This window comes from Dermochelys coriacea, chromosome 8 (genome assembly GCF_009764565.3).
Source record: "Dermochelys coriacea isolate rDerCor1 chromosome 8, rDerCor1.pri.v4, whole genome shotgun sequence".
Lineage (NCBI taxonomy): Eukaryota > Metazoa > Chordata > Testudines > Dermochelyidae > Dermochelys > Dermochelys coriacea.
In genome coordinates, this window is record NC_050075.1 from 29,507,606 (window position 1) to 29,529,841 (window position 22,236).

The following is a 22,236-nucleotide window of genomic DNA, read 5'->3' on the forward strand; positions in this document are numbered from 1 at the left end:
CCGCTTAACACTGAGGATGGAGTGGAGGTTAAAGATAATCTAGGCATGGCCCAATATCTAAACAAATACTTTGCCTCAGTCTTTAATAAGGCTAAAGAGGATCTTGGGGATAATGGTAGCATGACAAATGGGAAGGAGGATATAGAGGTAGATATTACCATATCAGAGGTAGAAGCGAAACTGAAACAGCTTAATGGGACTAAATCAGGGGGCCCAGATAATCTTCATCCAAGAATATTAAAGGAATTGGCACCTGAAATTGCAAGCCCATTAGCAAGAATTTTTAATGAATCTGTAAACTCAGGAATAGTACCAAATGATTGGAGAATTGCTAATATAGTTCCTATTTTTAAGAAAGGAAAAAAAAAGTGATCCGGGTAACTACAGGCCAGTTAGTTTGACATCTGTAGTATGCAAGGTCCTGGAAAAAATTTTGAAGGAGAAATTAGTTAAGGACATTGAAGTCAATGGTAAATGGGACAAAATACAACATGGTTTTACAAAAGGTAGATCGTGCCAAACCAACCTAATCTCCTTTTTTTAAAAAGTAACAGATTTTTTAGATAAAGGAAATGCAGTGGATCTAATTTACCTAGATTTCAGTAAGGCATTTGATACCGTGCCACATGGAGAATTATTAATTAAATTGGAGAAGATGGGGATCAATATGAACATCAAAAGGTGGATAAGGAATTGGTTAAAGGGGAGACTGCAACGGGTCCTACTGAAAGGCGAACTGTCAGGTTGGAGGGAGGTTACGAGTGGAGTTCCTCAGGGATCGGTTTTGGGACCAATCTTATTTAATCTTTTTATTACTGACCTTGGCACAAAAAGTGGGAGTGTGCTAATAAAGTTTGCAGATGATACAAAGCTGGGAGGTATTGCCAATTCGGAGAAGGATCGGGATATTATACAGGAGGATCTGGATTACCTTGTAAACTGGACTAATAGTAATAGGATGAAATTTAATAGTGAGAAGTATAAGGTTATGCATTTAGGGATTAATAACAAGAATTTTAGCTATAAGTTGGGGACGCATCAATTAGAAGTAACGGAAGAGGAGAAGGACCTTGGAGTATTGGTTGATCATAGGATGACTATGAGCTGCCAATGTGATATGGCTGTGAAAAAAGCTAATGCGGTTTTGGGATGCATCAGGAGAGGCATTTCCAGTAGGGATAAGGAGGTTTTAGTACCGTTATACAAGGCACTGGTGAGACCTCACCTAGAATACTGTGTGCAGTTCTGGTCTCCCATGTTTAAAAAGGATGAATTCAAACTGGAGCAGGTACAGAGAAGGGCTACTAGGATGATCCGAGGAATGGAAAACTTGTCTTACGAAAGGAGACTTAAGGAGCTTGGCTTGTTTAGCCTAACTAAAAGAAGGTTGAGGGGAGATATGATTGCTCTCTATAAATATATCAGAGGGATAAATACAGGAGAGGGAGAGGAATTATTTCAGCTCAGCACCAATGTGGACACAAGAACAAATGGGTATAAACTGGCCACCAGGAAGTTTAGACTTGAAATCAGACGAAGGTTTTTAACCATCAGAGGAGTGAAGTTTTAGAATAGCCTTCCAAGGGAAGCAGTGGGGGCAAAAGATCTATCTGGCTTTAAGATTCTACTCGATAAGTTTATGGAGGAGATGGTATGATGGGATAATGGGATTTTGGTAAGTAATTGATCTTTAAATATTCAGGGTAAATAGGCCAAATCCCATGAGATGGGATATTAGATGGATGGGATCTGAGTTACTATAGAAAATTCTTTCCTGGGTATCTGGCTGGTGAATCTTGCCCATATGCTCAGGGTTTAGCTGATTCCCATATTTGGGGTCGGGAAGGAATTTTCCTCCAGGGCAGATTGGAGAGGCCCTGGAGGTTTTTCGCCTTCCTCTGTAGCATGGGGCATGGTTGACTTGAGGGAGGCTTCTCTGCTCCTTGAAGTCTTTGAACCATGATTTAAGGACTTCAATAACTCAGACATGGGTGAGGTTTTTCATAGGAGTGGGTGGGTGAGATTCTGTGGCCTGCGCTGTGCAGGAGGTCGGACTAGATGATCAGAATGGTCCCTTCTGACCTTAGTATCTATGAATCTAAAAGTTTGATTTAGGATGCAACTTTTTACCTGACTGATGGACCTTTCCTATTTTTTTCTGAGGTTTACTGTGAGTATGGAACACTCACTCTGATAGCTGATGGGGTTTAGGAATGAATTTTGTCTTTAAATAAAGCCCTTTCCTCTATACAGGACTCTGTATCTGCACTGCTGGAACAGACTGCTGTTGAACTGGAAGCAGTAGAGAAGATGGAAGAAAGCAGAAGCACTTTAACTAGTGGAGAGAATTGGTAGGTGGCATCCTATTCGCTTATCGTAGTATAAGAATCTGTGGATTCTATGGGTTTGACACTGTTTCAGATAAGGATGTCAATGAGTCAAAGTTTAATGTGATAATATGCAGACAAAGGTGCAATTGTGTAACACTGAAATGTTTCTAGTAGCTGATCAAAGTTCTTGAACTTTGCAGAAGATCATTTCAGGCATCTTTTTCTACATCAATAGAAACATGCTGTAGCCACTGAAACAGAAGAGCATGTGCTTGAGAATTGAGACTAGAGCTAGTAAAAGTTAAAATTAAAAGAGATAAAATATATTAATCTGTGGTACATAGTGCTTGATGGACCTGTGAAATACCATAGCTTCAGTTCACAGGGATTTGCATGAGCTCTTTAATTGGCTGTGATTACATGGTCAGTCCCACATTTCACTGAGTGTTGGGTTCAAACCAACCACAAAATTCAAAGCAAAACTTAGCATGAACCTTGGTGGGAAATCTACCAAAATGCATAATTGAGCTCAGGTTTCCCAAAAGATTCTCAAGAACATGTTGTTTAACACAATTCTAGCTTTCAAACTGAGAGTATCTCAGTTTGGAGGAATTGCCAAGTCAGCCTCCTAAACCCACCATACAGTTGGACTATCAGCACTAAGTCAAACCCAAATGCACCAGACCCAGTATACAGCTTGTGGCAGAAACTGATGCGAATGTATTAAACCATAGTCATCACCTTACCATAGAATGAAAGATGAGAAAATTCCCTTTAACTGTTTCACTGCTGGTTCTTCCACTCCAACCGGCGTGCTTTTGTTGTTCCCTTGTTCCATGGGACATCATGAGATATCTGGTACAACTGGCAGCTCTAGAGGTTTTTTTGATCAGTGTACTTAGGACAACAACCAGCATCAAGGATGCTATGGGGGTATTGTCCCAGGTGGGTCCAGCCCAGTAACAGAAACAGTTTATATGACAGGCAAGATGAGGAGGTTGCTGAGCAAGAAGAGCGGGATGGGAACAGTGACAATGAAGAAGAAGAAGAGGAGGAAGAATTCTATGATGGAAAAACACTCTGGGAGGCAGAAGAGAATCCAGAATCCCAAGTGCATGCTGAGTCAGTAGCAGTAAAGGTAAAGCCCAGAGTACATGTTGTCGCTTCCAAAAGGCTGATATTTAGTAAGATGAGTTAAGCACTACATTGTTCACTAGTATTATCATCCCTAATCGCTGGTCTTGATGCAATTCCTTCTGTTCTTTGCTTTCTTGGAAAATTACATGGAGTGTTTTTCTATTTCTTATATCATCACAGCAAGCAGCATTTCAGGGGAAATAAGAGGCTTGGTGGAGTAATTATCATACAGTGGGATGAAGGTTGTGGGAAAGGTGTTCCACTTGAGTTTGCGAATGTTTCCTTTTATTTTGTTTTTGTTCTAATCACTGTGGCCCAAACAACTTATCACAGACCTATCAAATGAAAAGCAGACTTACTAACGCTAATGTGTTCATCTGCAAAAGTGCATGTACATATATATTGTGGCCATTCAGCCCCGCATTTACCAAAAACCTCCTGCTTCTGCATAAGCAAATCAGGTCATTCAGATGCTTCCCTGTTCAGTTACCTGATTTACTCATGCAAATACAGGAGGCTTTTGTTGCAACAGGGATGTACATTTGCATCTAATTCATTTTGAGAGGAAAGCCCATGAATTTGCATTTTTGGAGGAAAATTTGCTGCCACAGCTTCCAATATATAGCCCTCTAATGTTTTGTTTTGGACTACATACTTGTCATAGTCTGAATTGCTCGTCTCTTTCTACTGCTGCTTTGAAGTTTTAGGATTTAAAAAGAGCTAAAAACAATTCTGAGTGAAACATCTTCATATTTCTTGATCTCATCCTTTTCCCTTTGTCTTATTCACTTGTGATAAGTTTTTTTTGTGGGCCCTGTGTTAATCATAGAATCGTAGGACTGGAAGGGACCTGGAGAGCTCATCTAGTCTAGTCCCCTGCACTCATGGCAAGACTAAGTACTATCTGCTGCAAAGCTGACCAGGCCAATGTTGAATTAAGGAGAACTACGGCAATCACATAAAGTTTAAGAAAGCTCTTACATTACAGTCAAACCTCAATTTTAAATAACACTACATTTATGAAATACCTATTTAATCCAAAATACCATGTCCCCTGGTCTTGGAAGCATTCTTCACCTAAGCACTGTCAGACAACATGATTAACACATGGGATCTCCTAATGCTCTGAAACACAAAAGCAATTGTCATTGATAGTATATTGGGGGGAGGCAGTTACAGGGATAAATAACAAAATGGTAAATATCATAATGCCACTGTATGAATCCATGATATATCCGTATCTTGAATACTTCATTTAATTCTGGTCACCCCATCTCAAAAAATATATATTAGAAATGGAAAAGGTACATAAGAACATAACATAAAATGATTAAGGATGTGGAACAGCTTCCATAAGAGGAGAGACTAAAGAGACTAGGACTGCACAGCTTGGAAAGAGATGACTAAGGGGGGACAGGGTAGAAGTCTATAACATCATGAATGGTGTGGAGAAAGTGAATAAGGAACTGTTATTTACTCCTTCACATAACACAAGAATCAGGGGTCACCCAATGAAATTAATAGACAGCAGGTTTACAACAAACAAAAGTATTTCCTCACACAACATACAGTCAATCTGTGAAACTCATTGCCAGGGGATGTTATGAAGGCCAAAACTGTAACTGAGTTAAAAAAAGAATTAGGTAAGTTCATGGAGGATAAGTCCATCAGTGGCTGTTAGTCGAGATGGTCAGGGATGCAACTCTATGCTCTGGGTGTCCCTAAGCTCTGATTGCCAGATGCTGGGGCTGAACGACAAGGAATGGATCACTCGATGATTGGCCTGTTCTGTTCATTCTCTTTAAATCATCTGGCACTGCCACTGCTGGAAGACAGGATACTGGGTTAGATGGACTATTGGTCTGACCCAGTATAGCCATTCTTATGTTTATTAAAGTGTGTTTCTTTCAGGTGGATAAAGAGACAAACACAGAGAGCCTTGCACAATCTTCTACTGTAGTTCGTCCAAAAGAGAAGAAAGCAGCTAACCCCCCACAAACTCAATTTGTCAGAAGTAGCACCATAATCCGCTCCAAAACATTTTCGCCAGGACCACAGAGTCAGTACATCTGCCGGGTAAGGAATCCACATCCCCAGACTTCGTTGTAAATGTTTTTCCTGAGTGACTGCACAGTATCTTTAGTTCATCTGATAATACACTGCACTGACGGTCTGAGCTGGGAGAGTATACAGCATCCTCAGTGACCATGAACTTCAGTGGGAGTTGAGGGTACAGCACCCTTTCTTGACATTGTACATCAGAAGACCACAGAGCATTTCATACCTGTTAAGTAAACCTCACAATGGGAAGTGATAGCGGAATCACTACACACTCCTGAAATGCAGCTATTTTAGCAGTCATACCACAGCAGCACAATACAGTGGCTTAAGCAGGAAGTGTAGAGAGAATGAATATAATTAAAATGCTAGCAGGAATTTAGGTAGGATTAAGATAATTACCCAAATTGGAACTTTGCTGTAATAGTGGTTTTAGCACCTGCAAAGGTTCTTTAATAAACTAAGTGGTCAGAACCTCACTTTGCCATCTTTGTAGGAGATGTCACTTCAGTAGCATGATATCCCTGACACCATGCTAGAACGTTAGTGACTGACATTACAGAAAGCATAGTTGTCTTGTCAACACCAAGTTAATTAGCCACTGATCTGTAACAATCTGGGGTAGGCAGCTTCCAGAGGGCAAGAGCAACACACCTCTGGACAGGTATGGCCTCATATCCTGGCAGTGAAAGACCAGAACGCAGCTCCAGAAATGTGGCATTCCTTATACAGAAGTTCTGGACCCACTGCTGGTCATCCCATGTCTGTATGATGTAGTCCCACTGCTCTGTGCTTATGGTCCTGGTCTAGAACTGTCACTCAGCATAGGGAGATTCCTTTGCCATTAGAAACTGGATCAGCCATCTCCAGTCCGCCATCTCCGCAGACCGCTTGCACATCTTGCTTAAAGCACACTGCTGTATTCTTGTGGCACCAAGCCCCTGCCAAGTGCCTGCCACCACATCTCATGCCCTGGTTTTTCCTCTTCTTGCCAAAATAGTGCCAGCATTTGGTACAGAGTCACTGAAGTGAGCTGTAGCTCACGAAAGCTTATGCTCAAATAAATTTGTTAGTCTCTAAGGTGCCACAAGTACTCCTTTTCTTTTTGCTCTGACATGGACCATGACTTGCCACTGGTTGGAATGAAGGCTCTAGACAGAAATCTGAGACATGTCAAACTAGAACTGGGTCAATTTGGGTGAGTTAAAATAAATAACAATTACTAATTAAAGTGTAGACATATGTCAGCCAAGAATCTCAATGTCTTACCAAGGTGGGCAATTAATTCTACAAGTGAGGAATATGAGGCATAGACAGATTAAGTAAATTGCCTTAGATCACAGAGTTCAGAATAGCACCTTGTCTAATCCTTAGGTGCCTTTTGTAACCAGAGGAAGCCTTGCTGCATTTAATGCTGCTTAAAGCTGGATATTAGGGTTATCATCAGACAGAGATGCAGTAAGTGTCTGACTAGTGTTTATCTTCTCTAAAATCAAAGGTCATGATGGAAATCAGAAAGCAGAGAATGACTAACTTCAATTAGCAGCACTGAGGGAGTGTGAAAGACTCCACGGTGCTGTGTGTGACACTAATTGAACGATCTGTGTACTGACTGAGGATGTCAGTGCCACCTCTTTGATTAAATGTTTATTCATAATTAATTAGTTCCAGGATTGAGGATCAGGATAGACTATAAATAACTCCTTTAGCTTCAACCAGTATAGAATACAAGTAAACGCTATCAGGAAACTGCTTTTGTGACGTACGTGCTGGTCTAACTGAGGATTGAGGTGTTCTAATAGAACACCAAGGGCTGCCTAACACTGAGTGCAGCAAAACAGTCCTTGGAAAACCCTGGGTATCCAGTTCAGACGAAATCAGGTTCACAGGTGAACTGTTTTTTGCCTTTGCTTTAGCTGTGAGCTTAATTTTCTTCATGACAATCTAGACCTTTGAATTGTATCTTCTCTTTGGCCTCTGAGCATTGAGCCATATAATAAATAACACTCAACAGGACATTTAGGCATAGCAAGGAATATTCATGTCTCAGGGCACTGGAAGGTACATGGCCCAGGGCTCAGTGGTTTCAGTATCCAAGGGACGCCTAGACCTTACTACAGATGCATATCCTGGAGTACAGTAAATTAGTGCTCATATCAAATGGAACATTTAACATCACAGTTGTGCATAATAGGTACAACCTTGTGATGCCAACCTGCACCTTCTCAGTGGTAGAATGATATCCTGGAGCTCCCTAGCATGCAGGAGGCACATGCCTGCTCCTCCAGCCCTTGGATTTCTGCATGTGCTCTCCTGAATGCCTGGCCCAAAGGTACACAAGGAGAGAATTGTCCCTAGGCTTGGATTATGATTGTGTCCAGCCACTATGGAAGTAGCTCAAAGAAAAGAGGTTTCTTGCTCCGCGTTGCCAGGAATAATCTGACCCCAAATATATAAAATGCTGCAAAAAAACCTGAAAAAAGTCAAGGTATCCACATGCTACACTAAGTTAGCTTCATATATAGAAATAGTTTGTTTGAAAAGGAAAAAAAAAAACTTAATCCTTCTCCAATGTTATGCTCTTCTTATTCACAGAAGTTACGGATGGAAATGACTTAATCCCCAGCCAATGCAACATTGTTCATTACATCTTATTATTTTAGTCTCTTGTCTGACCTAGTTATTGCTGTTGAGTAGGGGAAGGGGACTGTGTCGTGACATGTGCAGTGTTCTAACAAAAAGTGATGGTATCTTCCAACCTCTTCTCAAACAGCACCATTGAAAAACAGAGTGGGGAGACCAAGAAAGGACCGTGGCCATAGAAAAACAGCCAGATTTGGGCACTGGGTGGGTTTCATTGCACTGTAACATGTGACTGTCTCGGATAATTTTCAGTCCATGGCTTTCTACAAATGTCTGCAGCTCTGTGGGCTCATTCGTAATAGCCTTCCACTGCATGCTTGTTTTATAACAATTACTTCTGTCTCTTTTTCAGCTAAATCGCAGTGATAGTGATAGTTCAACACTGTCTAAGAAACCACCCTTCGTTCGGAATGCTATGGAGAGGCGAAGTGTCAGAATGAAGCGGGTAAAAACTTCATCTACAAATTTTTCCCTTAGCTGGCATTCATGAAAACAAACATTTTCTTAAAGCATTGGTTTGTGAGTTACCAATAGATAATTCTATTAAAAAGGGGATTAGCAAAGATAATTCAGGTTAATTTCAGATATAAGCCACCTGTCTTCATGTGGTCATAGCTTTAAAAAAAAAAATTCTCCATTTTGGCAGAAATGTTCTTACTAGTCTGTCAAAAGGTGACATATGTCTGCTCCCTTGAGTTACTAGAACTCCCACTTTGAAAAATTATTTCTCACAATTTTCCTTCCAAACAGAACTCAAAAATAGCTAAATTTTTAAATGTGGCATGAGCTCTCATTGGCTCATGTTCATGCCAAAGGAATTGGTGGGATAACTAATTTGTAAGCAATTGAAAATCACTTTTTCAGATGCACATTGAAACTTAAAAAGAAAAGGAGTACTTGTGGCACCTTAGAGACTAACAAATTTATTAGAGCATAAGCTTTCGTGAGCTACAGTTCACTTCATCGGATGCATTTTACAGACTAACACGGCTGCTACTCTGAAACCTGTCATTGAAACTTAACAGTGCTTAATGAAGCTCTACAGCCATTAGTGATATCATTGTGCATGTTCTTCTATGATGTGAATGGGGTGGAATTGGGCTGCTGTCCTTAGGAGACCACTGAAACATTTTGCATGATGCAGAGTGTAACTGTCTGATTGAAATACTCACCTTTGCACTCCTAGACACTAATGTGCCTGATATTGGGTGCAGGAGAAAATCCAGTGGTGTGAAACCAGTGCTAATATGTTGTTTTGCAGCATTCTGCAATATTCTGATAATTGAGCTGTAAGTATTAAAGTAAAATTATATTCTGAGTAATGGTGTAAGGAAGACACTCCTCATTTCAGCCCATTGTCAGGTAAGTACAGAAGCCCTTGGTTACTTCGGATATCACTAGTGTTGATGGAAGCTGCAGCATGGGCAAACTTACTTATAAGACTTTGCTAGACTGTGAAACTGCAAATTCGGGTGAGCAGCTACTTTGCAAAAGCAGCGTTACCAGAGATGTCGCCTTTCATCTCCAGAATATTGTGCATTTGAGAAGGAAGTGGCCATTGCACATATTCGGACCAAATGGGAACAGTTTGATACTTTTTTTATTTTAATCATAAATCCCTTCTGTTCCAGCCTTCAGTTAAGTCCTTTAGTGCAGAGCGTCTAATCCGAACTTCATTAGACCTGGAGTTAGACCTGCAGGCTTCAAGGACCTGGCACAATCAGTTAATGCAAGAGATCTCTGTACTGAAAGAATTGAAAGAACAGATAGAACAAGCTCAAGGGCAAGGTGAAAAAGAGCTGCCACAATGGGTAAAGGATGATGAGAGATTCCGGCTTTGGCTGCGACATGTCGAAAAAAGGGTGAGTAATTCTGACTGGGTTTTTGTAAATATGTTTAGCCAAACATATTTTCCCAATCCTCTAGAGACCAGAATGTTCAAATCTTTAGTACTGCTACCTTCCAAATCTTCCCCCTTTTTAAATAAACCTATTTTTTGGAGCTTTGTATTGAAGCTTCTGTTTTATTAACTTTACATACTGGCAAATTATTAGAATTGTAGCCCTTGCAAATGCAGGAGTCTTTTCCTACAATTTGAATTCCACTGTCACGTTTCATTGGATGCAAGGCCAGGCACAGGAGGAGTCCGTGACGGGTTCCTCCCCGGGGTGCCACCTGGAACTGGAGTACCACTGAGGCCTCTGACTCACCAGCCTGGGCTCCCTCTCACACTCTGTTGCTGTGACAAGCTGCAGACCCGCTCCTGGTCCTATACTTCCACCAGCATTCTCACAAGTAGAGACACACCCAGCTGCAGTTACATACCGGGCTGACCAGCCACTGCACAAACCAACAATAGAGACACTACAGCCAAAATAACCACCAGCTTCCCAGTCTAGGACCCCAGAGCTGTACTGTCCTGCCCTGGTCAAAACCCTGACTAATATGAATTTATTATTCAATTCACCTCCCCCTCAGTGTGGAGAGGAAATGCAACAGCCTTTGCCCCTTGAGCTAAGATTTCCAAGTACTTCATTCAGACTCGCTGGTTTAGATAAAGCAAAAACAAGTTTATTAACTACAAAAGATTTTAAGTGCTAGCAAACAGATCAAAGCAGATTACCTAGTAAATAAACAAAAACTCAAACTAAGCTTAACATAGTAGAAGGATAGGATTTGAATGAACAATCTCTCACCCTGACTGATGATACAAGCAGGCTTGCAGATTCTTAAGGAACAAGCTACATTTGCTTTGCAGCTTGGGATGCCCGGGTTTTCATACACAGGCTAGAAATCCCTTTACTCTGGGTCCAGTACGTGCCCCAGTTCAGCCTTTTGTTCCTTAGGTTTTTTCCAGGAGTTTTCTTGTGTGGGGAGTAAAGAACAACAGATGATGTCACTCCCTGCCTTATATAGCTTTATATAGCATATGGTGGGAACCCTTTGTCCCAAACTCAGTTTGTGGAAAAACACTGGTATCCAAGATGTAGTTCCGTGTCATGTGGCCTGGTCACATGCCCTTGAATACCTTGCTGAGTCATGATCGCCATTACTTACAGGCTGTCTGGAGCCTTCTCAGGAAGGCTCACCCAATGGGAGATAAGCTTCTCCTAAGACCAGTTGTTCTTCCTAATGGCCCATTACCTTGAATAGGCCCTTCACAGCCAGCTGTCTAGACTGGAAGCATTTTGCCTAGTGGGTATCACCCAGGTGTGACTACATGTGAAATACAGATACATAGTCAATATTCATAACTTCAGATACAAAAATGATACATGCATACAAATAGAATAATCATATTTAGCAAATCATAACTTTTCCAATGACACCTCACATGACCAGTCTTGTGCAAAATTCATTCTAATTATGCCATAATCGTATCATAATAATATCAATATGAAGAATATGGAGTGCAGTGTCACAGAGTCATTGGCTCCAAGTGGTTCCTGCATGTAGAAGGATAGTACCGATTGGCTACTCCTTTCTTTTGGCTAGCTCCATTCTTTTCAAAGCCCAGTGGCAGTCTTGGAAAGCAGTGATGAGAGAGAATCTTTAACTTAATGTACCGACTGAACGTTTCATAAATGATCTTTATCAGGCACACACAAGAGTTGCATGCTGTGGGGAAAGTCTGTTTCATGCCCCAAGAAGGAATATGTTGAGATCACAATTTTGGGGGCTTTGATCTTTGTTAGTGGGGGAATGAATGCCCAGACCATTAGGGAGGGAGGTACTAGAATGTCTCAGTAAAAATGGGGTCTTCTGGATTATCTGCATGTTGGTTAACAAAATTATATTCTGTTTTGCCTTCTCTGAATCTGTGTGTATTGATGGATTATAAAATGCTGTAATATGTTTAAAGTACTATAAACAGCCTTCTAGAAAAATCTGAAGTCCATGATTACAAGACGCTGTAGGATTTAATCCACAAACTCTGCTGACTATCCTGGACCCAGTTCTCCTGCACTTACTTATGGTATCATTGGAACTCCTTATAGAACATGGTACTATTTGGTAGAAGGGCTTGTTTACATGGAGACTTTCATAGACTTTACTGCTTTAACGATACCAGTAGAAATTGCACTTGTAACCAAAGTAGTTTTAGTAAAAAACCTGTGTGTAGACTAGGCCTAAGTGCTTCAGAATAAGGTCCTCTGCTATTAAACATGCATAATTAATGCAAAAGTCAGAGCTCTTATCTATCTGGATTTCAGTAAGGCATTTGATACAGTTCCACATGGGATATTTAGTTAAATTGAAGAAGATGGGGATTAATGTGAGAAGTGAAAGGTAGAAAAGGGACTGGTTAAAGGAGAGACTACAATGGGTCATACTGAAAGATGAACTGTCAGGCTAGAGGGAGGTTGTGACGGGTTGGATCACAGAAACCCCCTTGGGGCTGCCAACTGATATGCCAAGACTACTTCTGCCCCTGCTTTCCCTGCCAGCTTGGGACTCCAGCACCCTGTCTTGTTGAGCCAGACCCGCCAGTCTGCTCCAACACAGACACAGGGTCTGAATCATGTGCCCCAAAGCTGCAGACTTAATTGAAAGCAGCTTAAGAAATGTTCCCGTCTTTAACACTCAGATGCCCTACTCCCAATGGGGTCCAAACCCCAAATAAATCCATTTTCCCTGTATAAAGGGTACACTCATAAATTGTTCACCCTCTATAACACTGATAGAGAGATATGCACAGCTGTTGCCCCCCCCCCAGTATTAATACATACTCTGGGTTAATTAATAAGCAAAAAGTGATTTTAATAAATACAGAAAGTAGGATTTAAGTGGTTCCAGATAATAGCAGACAGAACAAAATGAATTACCAAGCAAAATAAAACAGAACACACAAGTCTATATCTAATACCATAAGAAAACTGAATACAGCTAAAAACCTCATCCTTAGAGGAATCCCAGTAAGCTTCCTTTTACAATCAAATCTTCTTCTAATCTGGGTCTAGCAATTATTCAAACCCCCTGCAGTTACTGTCCTTTGTTCCAGTTTCTTTCAGGTATCCTTGGGGGTGGAGAGGCTACCTCTTTAGCCAGCTGAAGACAAAATGGAGGGGTCTTCCATGGGCTTAAATAGACTTTCTCTTTTGGGTGGAGACTCCCTCCTCTCTCCTATGCAAAGTCCAGCTCCAAGATGGAGTTTTGGAGTCACATGGGCAAGACGCATGTCCATGCATGACTCAGTTTTTACAGGCAGCAGCCATTGCTTACATGCTACCTTGAACGTCCTCAGGTAAACTTCTTATGTGGATTGGAGCCTTCCAAGATCCATTGTGCATTAAGTGCTTCTTGACTGGGCACTTAACTTGCAAATTCCTTTCTAAAGAAGCTGACCAAATGCCTTACTAAGGTTATTTAAAATCAGACAAGTATACAGCCAATATTCATAACTTTGAATACAATAATGACACATGCATACAAATAGGATGAATAGATTCAGTAGAACATAACATATCTCTGTAAAGGTTAAATGGCATATGTAGCATAAAACATATTCCAGTTATGTCATTTATATATTCACAAGCATATTTCCATAAAGCCTTATGGGGGCACCATCCCAGAGGGTACTAGTAGCGTTCCTCAGGGATTGGTCTTGGGACTGGTCTTATTTAACATTTTTATTATTGACCTTGGCACAAAAAGTGGGAGTGTGCTAATAACATTTGCAGATAAGATAAAGTTGGGAGGTACTGCCAATACAGATAAGGACCAGAATATAATACAAGAAGATCTTGACGACCTCGTAAATTTGAGCAATAGAAATAGGATGAAATGTAATAGCGCAAAATGCAAGGCCATACATGTAGGGACTAACAAGAATTTTTGCTATAAGCTGGAGATGCATCGGTTGGAAGTGACAGAGGAGGAGAAAGACCTGGATGTATTGGTTAATCACAGGATGACAATGAGCCACCAGTGTGATGTGGCCATGCAAAAGGCTAATGCAATCTTAGGATGAATCAGGCAAGGTATTTCCAGTAGAGATAGGAAAGAATTAGTAACATTATACAAGGAACTGGGGAGACCTTCATCTGAAATACTGTGTGCAATTCTGGTCTCTCATGTTAAAGAATGATGAATTAAAACTGGAACAAGTGCAGAGAAGGGCTACTAGGATGATCCGAGGAATGGAAAACTTACCTTATGAACTTGACTTGTTTAACCTAACCAAACGAAAGCTGAGGGGAGATATGATTGCTCTTTATAAGTACTTCAGAGGGATGAATACCAGGGAAGGAGAGGAGTTATTTAAGTTAAGTGCCAATGTGAGCACAAGAACAAATGGATATAAATTGGCCATCAACAAGTTTAGGCTTGAATTGGACAAAGGTTTCTAACCAACTAAACCTAACTGGCTTCAAATCTGAGCTTGTTAAGGTTATGGAGGGGATGCTATGATGAGACTGCCTACAATGGCATGTAGCTAATCTGCGACTGCTAGCAGCAAATATCTCCAATGGCTGGTGAAGGACACTAACTGAAGAGGGCTCTGAGAAATCTTTCCAAGATGTCTGGTCAGAGGATCTTGCCCACATGCTCAGGGTCTAACTGATCGTCATATCTGAGGTCGGGAAGGACTTTTTCCCTGGATCAGATTGGCTCAAGAGTTTTCATCTTCCTCTGCAGCATGGGTCACAGATCACTTGCAGGTTTAAACTAATGTAAATAGTGGATTTTCTGTAGCTTGAAGTCTTTAAATCATGATTGAGGACTTCAGTAACTCAGCCAGCGGTTATGAGTCTATTACAGGAGTGGGTGAGTGAGGTCCTGCAACGTGCAGGAGATCTAACTAGATGATTATGATGGTCCCTTCTGACGTTAAAGTCTATGAGTCTGTGTGTAACCCCTAACAGAAGTGGCAACTTGTTTTAGTTTTCCCGCTTAACCTTGCAGTTGCAGATCTCTATTATAAGCATAAGCAAACAGAGTGCTAGTCACTTTGGTTTTCAAATATCTAGTGAAACTAAATAAGCTTACACTAGAATACAAGTTGCTCTGGCATTTGTCTTTGAAATGCACAAATAAATGGGTCTTGTGATTCAAGTTTGGGAATGATATAATCTCCTTTGAGAGAAATCAGTAGCAAGATTGGCTATTAAATTGGTAGAAAAAGGCAACCTCACGTTCTTCTTCGAAGTTGGTCACAGCTTCTGTCATACTTTGGCTGACTAGAAAACCAAACCAGAGGATAGCGAAAGATGACAGACAACTTGACTGATGTTTATGTAGTTTCAATATTCATCTTATAGCAATTGTGCTTTCAGAAAACACTGGGTATAAAAGAAACATAAGGCATTAACTAAAACTTTTGTACAAGTATTCATTTCGGTTTTACATCACTAGAATGGAAATCCCAGGTGTCCTACCTTATGTCAAAAGGAAATGAATTGGGAATATTAATCATGCAGGATTCCCAGTTGGCCGTAATAGAAAATGTCTTTTTTTTCCCCAGATTATTAAAACTGCATTTTATTTGACAGTTCTGAAAGCATCTACCATCAAGGAGTGGGTTAAATGGCAGTGATGAAAAGGATGCTGATGAAAACTGGAAACATTAAAGATTATTGCACAAAACAATTTTTTCTCTTTCTGAAAGTTGCCTTTCTGTTCAAAGTGCATTCCTTTTCTCTCTGGAGAGTCTGAAAATAAAACTCAGTGCTTCAAAAAGAATGAGATTTATAGATAAGGTGGGGGAAGCTTCAGGAATGGCTGAATAGCCCTGAGTAGAGGTAATAGCAAAGTAGGCAGCTTTCTGGCACATTTCACAAAAAATGGGATTGTTCTTTATTTGATTATGATAATCCCTTTGATGATAGACTTCTAATTGTTAGCTAAACTTTCAACTTTTTTTCTTCATCTTAACTAGTTCCTCAGGTTAGTCCAGAGGGAGCGCATCTGGAGGCATACTGCTTTCATCCTCTTTCATATGAAAGGCACGCATCTCATCCCTCTTATACTTCAGCTTCATAATCTTGTAAATGCCACATTAAACACACACACACATTGAGCCATTGACTTATATTATTCCTTCTGCATGAAGTTCACCCAGGTGCTCAGGGCTCCTTCTACACCACACAGACTTTGCAGGGATCCCTATGCTGGAACTGAGGCAGACAGGATTGATGTGCAGGGGGGCTTTTGCATCTGCTGTGCAAGGGTTTCATTCTGGCTCTGAACAGGCTGGCATGCAGGGGGCTTTTGGGGTTGAGCTGCTGAGGGTACTGCTACATGCTCATTGAAGCTGATCCGCTGGCCTCAAACCCCAGAGGGGTTGCCCAAGGGTCAGCAGCCACAGTTCCAGCCAATAGGTTGGAATAGACATTGCAGAAGGGCTGCATTGTATTCACAATGAATGGGCATATTAGAGGTGGAAAAATCCTGCTAAATCTTATTCCAGCTTCTATGATTTATGGCCCCATATAGTTGATCTCACCAGAATGCCTTTATTTCTCTCTTTTAACATACAAATGAAATAACCTTTTAATGTGACATGAGCTTATTGGTTTAGGGAAGAATCAATTGGTATCTTCTATATTGTACATAAGGTTTCACTCTCCATCACTCAATTAGGCAGAGAAAACCGAACACAAGTGTGAGCTGAAAGCGGATAAAATGATGAGAGCAGCCACCAAGGATGTACACAGGCTGCGAGGACAGAGTCGTAAGGAGCCCCTGGAGGTACAATCATTCAGGTAGGAATGTCTCTAAAGAGGAGAAAGTTATTGCTGCAAAATTTTCTTTTGCGTAACTTCACTTCACCATGAATTTAAGTGTCCTTTACAAAAGACAATTACTGTACTGCCTGAATTAGAGAGATTTGCATTTTCTTATCCAAGACTAAAATCCTGCGCTCATTTAAATCCACAGAATTCACATTGATTTCAATGAGAACAGGATTGGATCCCAATATTTTCTTTATCAGGCAGTAGTAGAATGCTGCTTATTTGTCTATTCCTTTGTTTAATAAATGAATCACCTATGGCTGTCTTATTGTAACACACTTATGAGACCTAAAATGGTATGATAGTAGCAAAACGATGCTTTTTTGTAACAAGTACAGTTTTGTTAGTTTTACTGTAACCACTTACGATGCCTGTCTCTGAAATGTAAATACGAGGCGTGTTTTGTGTGTGGTGAAGCATGGGGCTTTTATTTTTGTGTATTAGTTGCCTGGGCAGTCTTTCTTCTCTTAGAATGTCCAAATCTCTGGTGGATTCTTTATTGTATTAACAACTGATGGTGGTCTTCTTTTTAGAGAGAAGATGGCATTTTTCACACGACCGAGGATAAACATTCCAACCCTCTCTGCAGATGATGTTTAATCACCATAAAGTATTTGTTTTCCCTGACCATTCCATAAATACAGTTTTAGTTTTGCTGAAGTTATTTATGTGGTATTATGAAGGTACCAAGTCATTTGTACATTAGAGCTTTTGTCGTTTTTTTAATGTCTAAAGACTTTTTTAGTTTTGTTCTATCATTAGAAAAACCAGCATTAAAGTGACAAGATTGTATAGTTTGTATATTTAGGAATGTATTTTTGGGAAAGAATTTTAAATAAGAACAAATGCAGCCTGAAGTGCTGTTCTTAAATAATATTCTATTTAGACTTATTTTGTACAGCTCTACCTTTTAGAGGTTTTACTGCAATAAAATAAATCTGAAGGAACCTCACTGCTATGTTCTATGGCTATAACACATCAAACTCTTCCTAGTTAATATTGTGTTCAATATAGAGAATGCAGGGAACCATTTTTTTTATTCTGAAGTGCTGTGAATGAATACTCTGAGCTGTGAAGTGTTTGCATTTCCTGCTAGGTCATAAAAATGGGTGTGGAGTTGAAATACTTGCACTTTTTTGAGATTTGTACTTTCAGCTCATGTTTATAATGGATCTGTTTGTTTAACAAGTTCCAAAAGCCCATTGAAACCACTGCTATAGGAGGAGGGCTGCATGGAACACAAGTCAATTTTAGGGTTTTTTTTAATAAAGTCAGCTTTCTGGATGAACTTACCTTTTTTTTCTCTTTTTTGTTTTTTTAATACAACTATTCCCATCAAGTGGGGCACAGCTAACTCATTCCTTTTCTAATCCACTAACCTGGGATAGCTATTCTATCATTTTTAAACTCTATTTTCAGAGTATTTTTTAGCAAGTAACTCAGTGGGACTTAGGCTCCACAGTCATTCAGGTGCTTTTAAAGATTTTTGTCCTTACATATAAAGAGAAGACCCTACAGTTGCTTAAGAATATTTTATTACTTATTTTTCTACAGTTTAAAATAATAACAATGCAGAAAAAGCAACTAATATATGTACACAAATATACAAAGCAAACGTGTGAAAGCACCAGTGTTTAACCACCCCGTCTTTTCTAGCACATCCCAAATTGATTTGCATGATATACTTGACAGCTTTGTCACTAATTCATCTCTGCAGACAGTTTAGTCTTTAATGCATGTGTGACTCTGAGCCCATCTTTTAGGTGTGGGTGTTCAATCCACATTGGTGTTTCTAAGAAATGAACTACGCAGTTTATTTTATGCTCAAGTGCCAATTGGAGCATTCAAATGGCAAGTTTGGATCCATTTTATCAAGAGATTGTGCTTTCCATAGTATTAGAAATACTATTTATTTTTCTTGCACTCCCATAGATTGAATTCCCCCTCACAAAATTTAATTGTATGCATTCCTTTGGATCATTAATTTGTTTGGGGCTTTTGGTGGCTGAACATGTTCTCCACAGAATAGAGCACTGGCAGTTTTATATGATACAAAAAATACTTAAGTGAGTAAACTTACACCCTCTGTTCTACAAAAATGGACGGTTCTAAGTAAATAAGACTCTCTGCAGATTGAGGGCACTACATACTAATATATATGAAGGGCCACAGTTAACCCGTGTGAGAAGGTGTAACTCTCCTGAAGTCATAGAGCTGCACCCCGGTGCTGAATTTGACCCAGTATTGTACTACAAAGAATCCAATTCAAATTTTTAGCCGTAGAAGTTGCACTGTTTTGTAGGAGTGGGAAACCCCCCCCCTCATCATTTTAGGGCCTGATCAAAGTCCCGTTAAATTCAAAGGAGTCTTTCCATTAATTTTAATGGGAGTTATATCAGGCCCTCTGCTAGGTCAATACAATGCATTTCACTTCTCAGATCTGTTGTTGGCTGTTTGTAAAAGATTATTTTATGTCAAATAATGGATTTCCAGTCAGTAAAAATAAACTATGAAACTTGGTGTATTGCTGCTAAAATCAGAAGCTCTTAAAATCTTATAATTTTGTAGTAAATTACCTAGTATTGAGTATTTGAATGATGCTGCTTTAAAAAAATATCTACCATATTGCCGTACACTTCAGAATTATGAAAAAGAGATGTGACTACTTTGTCCAGAATTACTGTAATTGATAGCTAAGTTTTTATCAAACTACTAGCTGCTTTGTTATATAATATTTGGGTAATTTAACTTTGAAATTGCTGATCTGAATGATTTTTATTGTGCTAATTCTTTATTTTCTCAAAAACTTCTAACCTCTCCAAACCACCTTTATAGTTATGACTCTACTATGGTGGGGTGGAATTGGGGAGAGAATGCAATTAAATCCAGAATGAAGACTAAATTACGTTAGTCTCTGTCCATTAAAGCTGACAAATACTTTTAAAATGCAGGTCTCTTGATGTATATACTATTTTTCTATGTATGAAACATTTTAATAGGCAACAACTATACATTTTTATCCTATGTATACTGTAATGGTTTTGTCAGAATTAATGGTAATTAAAAACGTTACAAAATTACATAGTTGGTCTACACACTTGTATGTTTGGGGTGGGAATAGGGGATGTTTCAGAACTAACTTTAAGTTACAATCATGGCAGAGTCAGCCATGGAGGCAGCGTCACTAGTCACTGGGCAGAGTCAGCCAGGGTGGCATGAGGCCAAGGGAGCAAAGAAAAAGGATGGGAAACAGGCTGGGAAGGTGGTGTGAACACCATCTTCAGTGACATTATTGGCCTGCTGGGAGGATTTAAGGACTGGTACTGGCCCTAAGGTAAATGTGTTTGTAACCCCAGTTTATACCTTTGGAGCAGAGACCCCTGCCATAAGCAGTGAGGTGGAAGAAGAGGAGGGAAGATGCAGCAGGGGGTTCAAGCTCGGACCTGTTCAAGACTCCATCACAGTCTAGCCCAGTGGTCTCCAAACTTTTTATTGTCATGGCTCCCCCTTACCGATAATGTAATCTGTCCGTGTTCCCCCCTACTTCCAGGAACTGAGATGGGGCTGGAGCTGTGGCTGGGGTCATAGCCTGGAGCGGAGCTATGGCCAGGAGCCGGGCCTCAGTTGGGGCTGGAGCGAAGTTGGGTAGCGCTCCCTCCCTGCCCACCATGGCAACTAGCCCCAACCCTGCCACATCCCCATGAACATTCCTCCGTGGCCCCCTGGGAGGGAGTGTCCTACAGTTTGGGGACCACTGATCTAGCCAGTCCCACCAGACAAGCGCAGATGAGCCCAAAGAAGGGAAAGGACCTTGGATAAATGTGTGCATACATTTTTCCTTGCAGGGTTTAAATTAAAAGGTAGCACCTAGCCCATCCCCCAGTTAACAAACACAAGTATTGACTTCTCATTATTTTACTTGTATGAGACGAGGTATAAATACAACACATAGAGGTAGAGTTGGCATCTGTTTTTCATTCTGCTGTTGGGTTAGGCTGTGGCAGTGTGAGGGAGAGCTATGTAGAGCATCGTATTTATGCATATAGGGATGGCTCTTGTATTCTCAATGAAATTTCAGAGAGATACCCTGCAATCCTCTCCCAAAGGTTTCTAGGGATGGTTCCCTTATTTCTTCCTTTGTGGTATGACACTATCCCATTCCACTCCATGGTAAGACTGGCTAACACAAATGTAGTTAACAGGTTAGTAGTATATGGGCTCAGGTGGCTTCCCGGTGCCAATAGCAGCTATGTTCTCTATACCTTTGTTACCCTCAGCACTGAGATGTCAGCTAAAACCACCACTGCTGTAGCACTATAGTAACAATATTCAGTGCCATTGCCCTTTACTCTTACCCATGGTATGGGGACCAAAATTGTATTGTTTTGTGCAACCAAAAATCCATCACACCCCTTGCCATTACTGTGGCTGGGCCTGGAGAGTAGTGCTGTGCAGAGGCACTTCAATGCTGAAGCATCAATGTCTTATTAAAGCGATTGTGGGAATAAGGGAAATAACACTACAAACTGTATGTGGACTATTGCTGGTACTGAACTCTGGGAAATTCTTGTAATGGCATGGCAGTAATCATTATCTCCAGCTGCAGCCTCACAATGACATAAATTCCCCTCTACTCTGTAAATTCTTCCTCCTTGACTCTGCTGTAGCAGCTCACCTGTCTCACCCACCAAATCTCCCCTATACCATATCAGTTCATGCACATATATGGAAGCACTGCCATGCAGCTGAACAGAGTCACTGTTGCTCCAAGGAAGGAGGGTAGTGACTGGCACTGCATTCACAGCTCCTGGAGGACCAGCCTGGCCTCAACGTGACAAGGCCTGTGAGGAAACATCTTTTATCGGACCAGGTTCTGTTGGTGAGAAAGACAAACTCTGCAGCTACATCGAGCTCTTCTTCAGCCCCCAGGAAGAGCTCTGTGTAGCTAAAAAGCGTGTCTCTCTCACTAACAGAAGTTGGTCCAATAAAAGATATTTCCTCGCCCGCCATGCCTCTAAAATCCTGGGCCTCACTTACACTCTGGGTCTTTTTAAGAGTCAAACCGCACCCCATGGAAAACAGGGAGAGCCTCTATTTCCAAACAGCTCCACCCGAGGCAGGCACCCTTCAGTAAAGAGGGGCAGGCTCTGGCGGGAGGACACTAACTCCTACCCTCCGTCGGCGAGGACGGTTCAGTGCTCACCGCGCAGTTGGCTACGCGCTCAGATCCTCCACTGAGGGGCCCAACCAGCGCTGTGCCTGTGCGCCCATGGCTCACGGTTCCATGCTGTCGGCAGCCCCGCGCCTTCACCCACGCTGGCCTCTGGCGAAGG

At 40.8% G+C, this 22,236-nt stretch overlaps 1 protein-coding gene across 2 annotated transcripts in view; it reads left to right on the plus strand.

Moving 5' to 3' along the window:
- WWC1 (WW and C2 domain containing 1) overlaps positions 1-19,983 on the plus strand; it is a 150,706-nt gene extending 130,723 nt beyond the window's left edge. For both annotated transcript variants that reach the window (XM_038412492.2, XM_043491011.1), the window contains 7 exons: positions 2,254-2,351; positions 3,315-3,468; positions 5,379-5,543; positions 8,521-8,613; positions 9,800-10,030; positions 16,752-16,873; positions 17,437-19,983. In XM_038412492.2, coding sequence (XP_038268420.1) covers positions 2,254-2,351; positions 3,315-3,468; positions 5,379-5,543; positions 8,521-8,613; positions 9,800-10,030; positions 16,752-16,873; positions 17,437-17,503 — 930 coding nt within the window. In that variant the 3' untranslated portion in view covers positions 17,504-19,983. The remainder of the gene's footprint in view (positions 1-2,253; positions 2,352-3,314; positions 3,469-5,378; positions 5,544-8,520; positions 8,614-9,799; positions 10,031-16,751; positions 16,874-17,436) is intronic.
- The last annotated feature ends 2,253 nt before the right edge of the window (positions 19,984-22,236 follow it).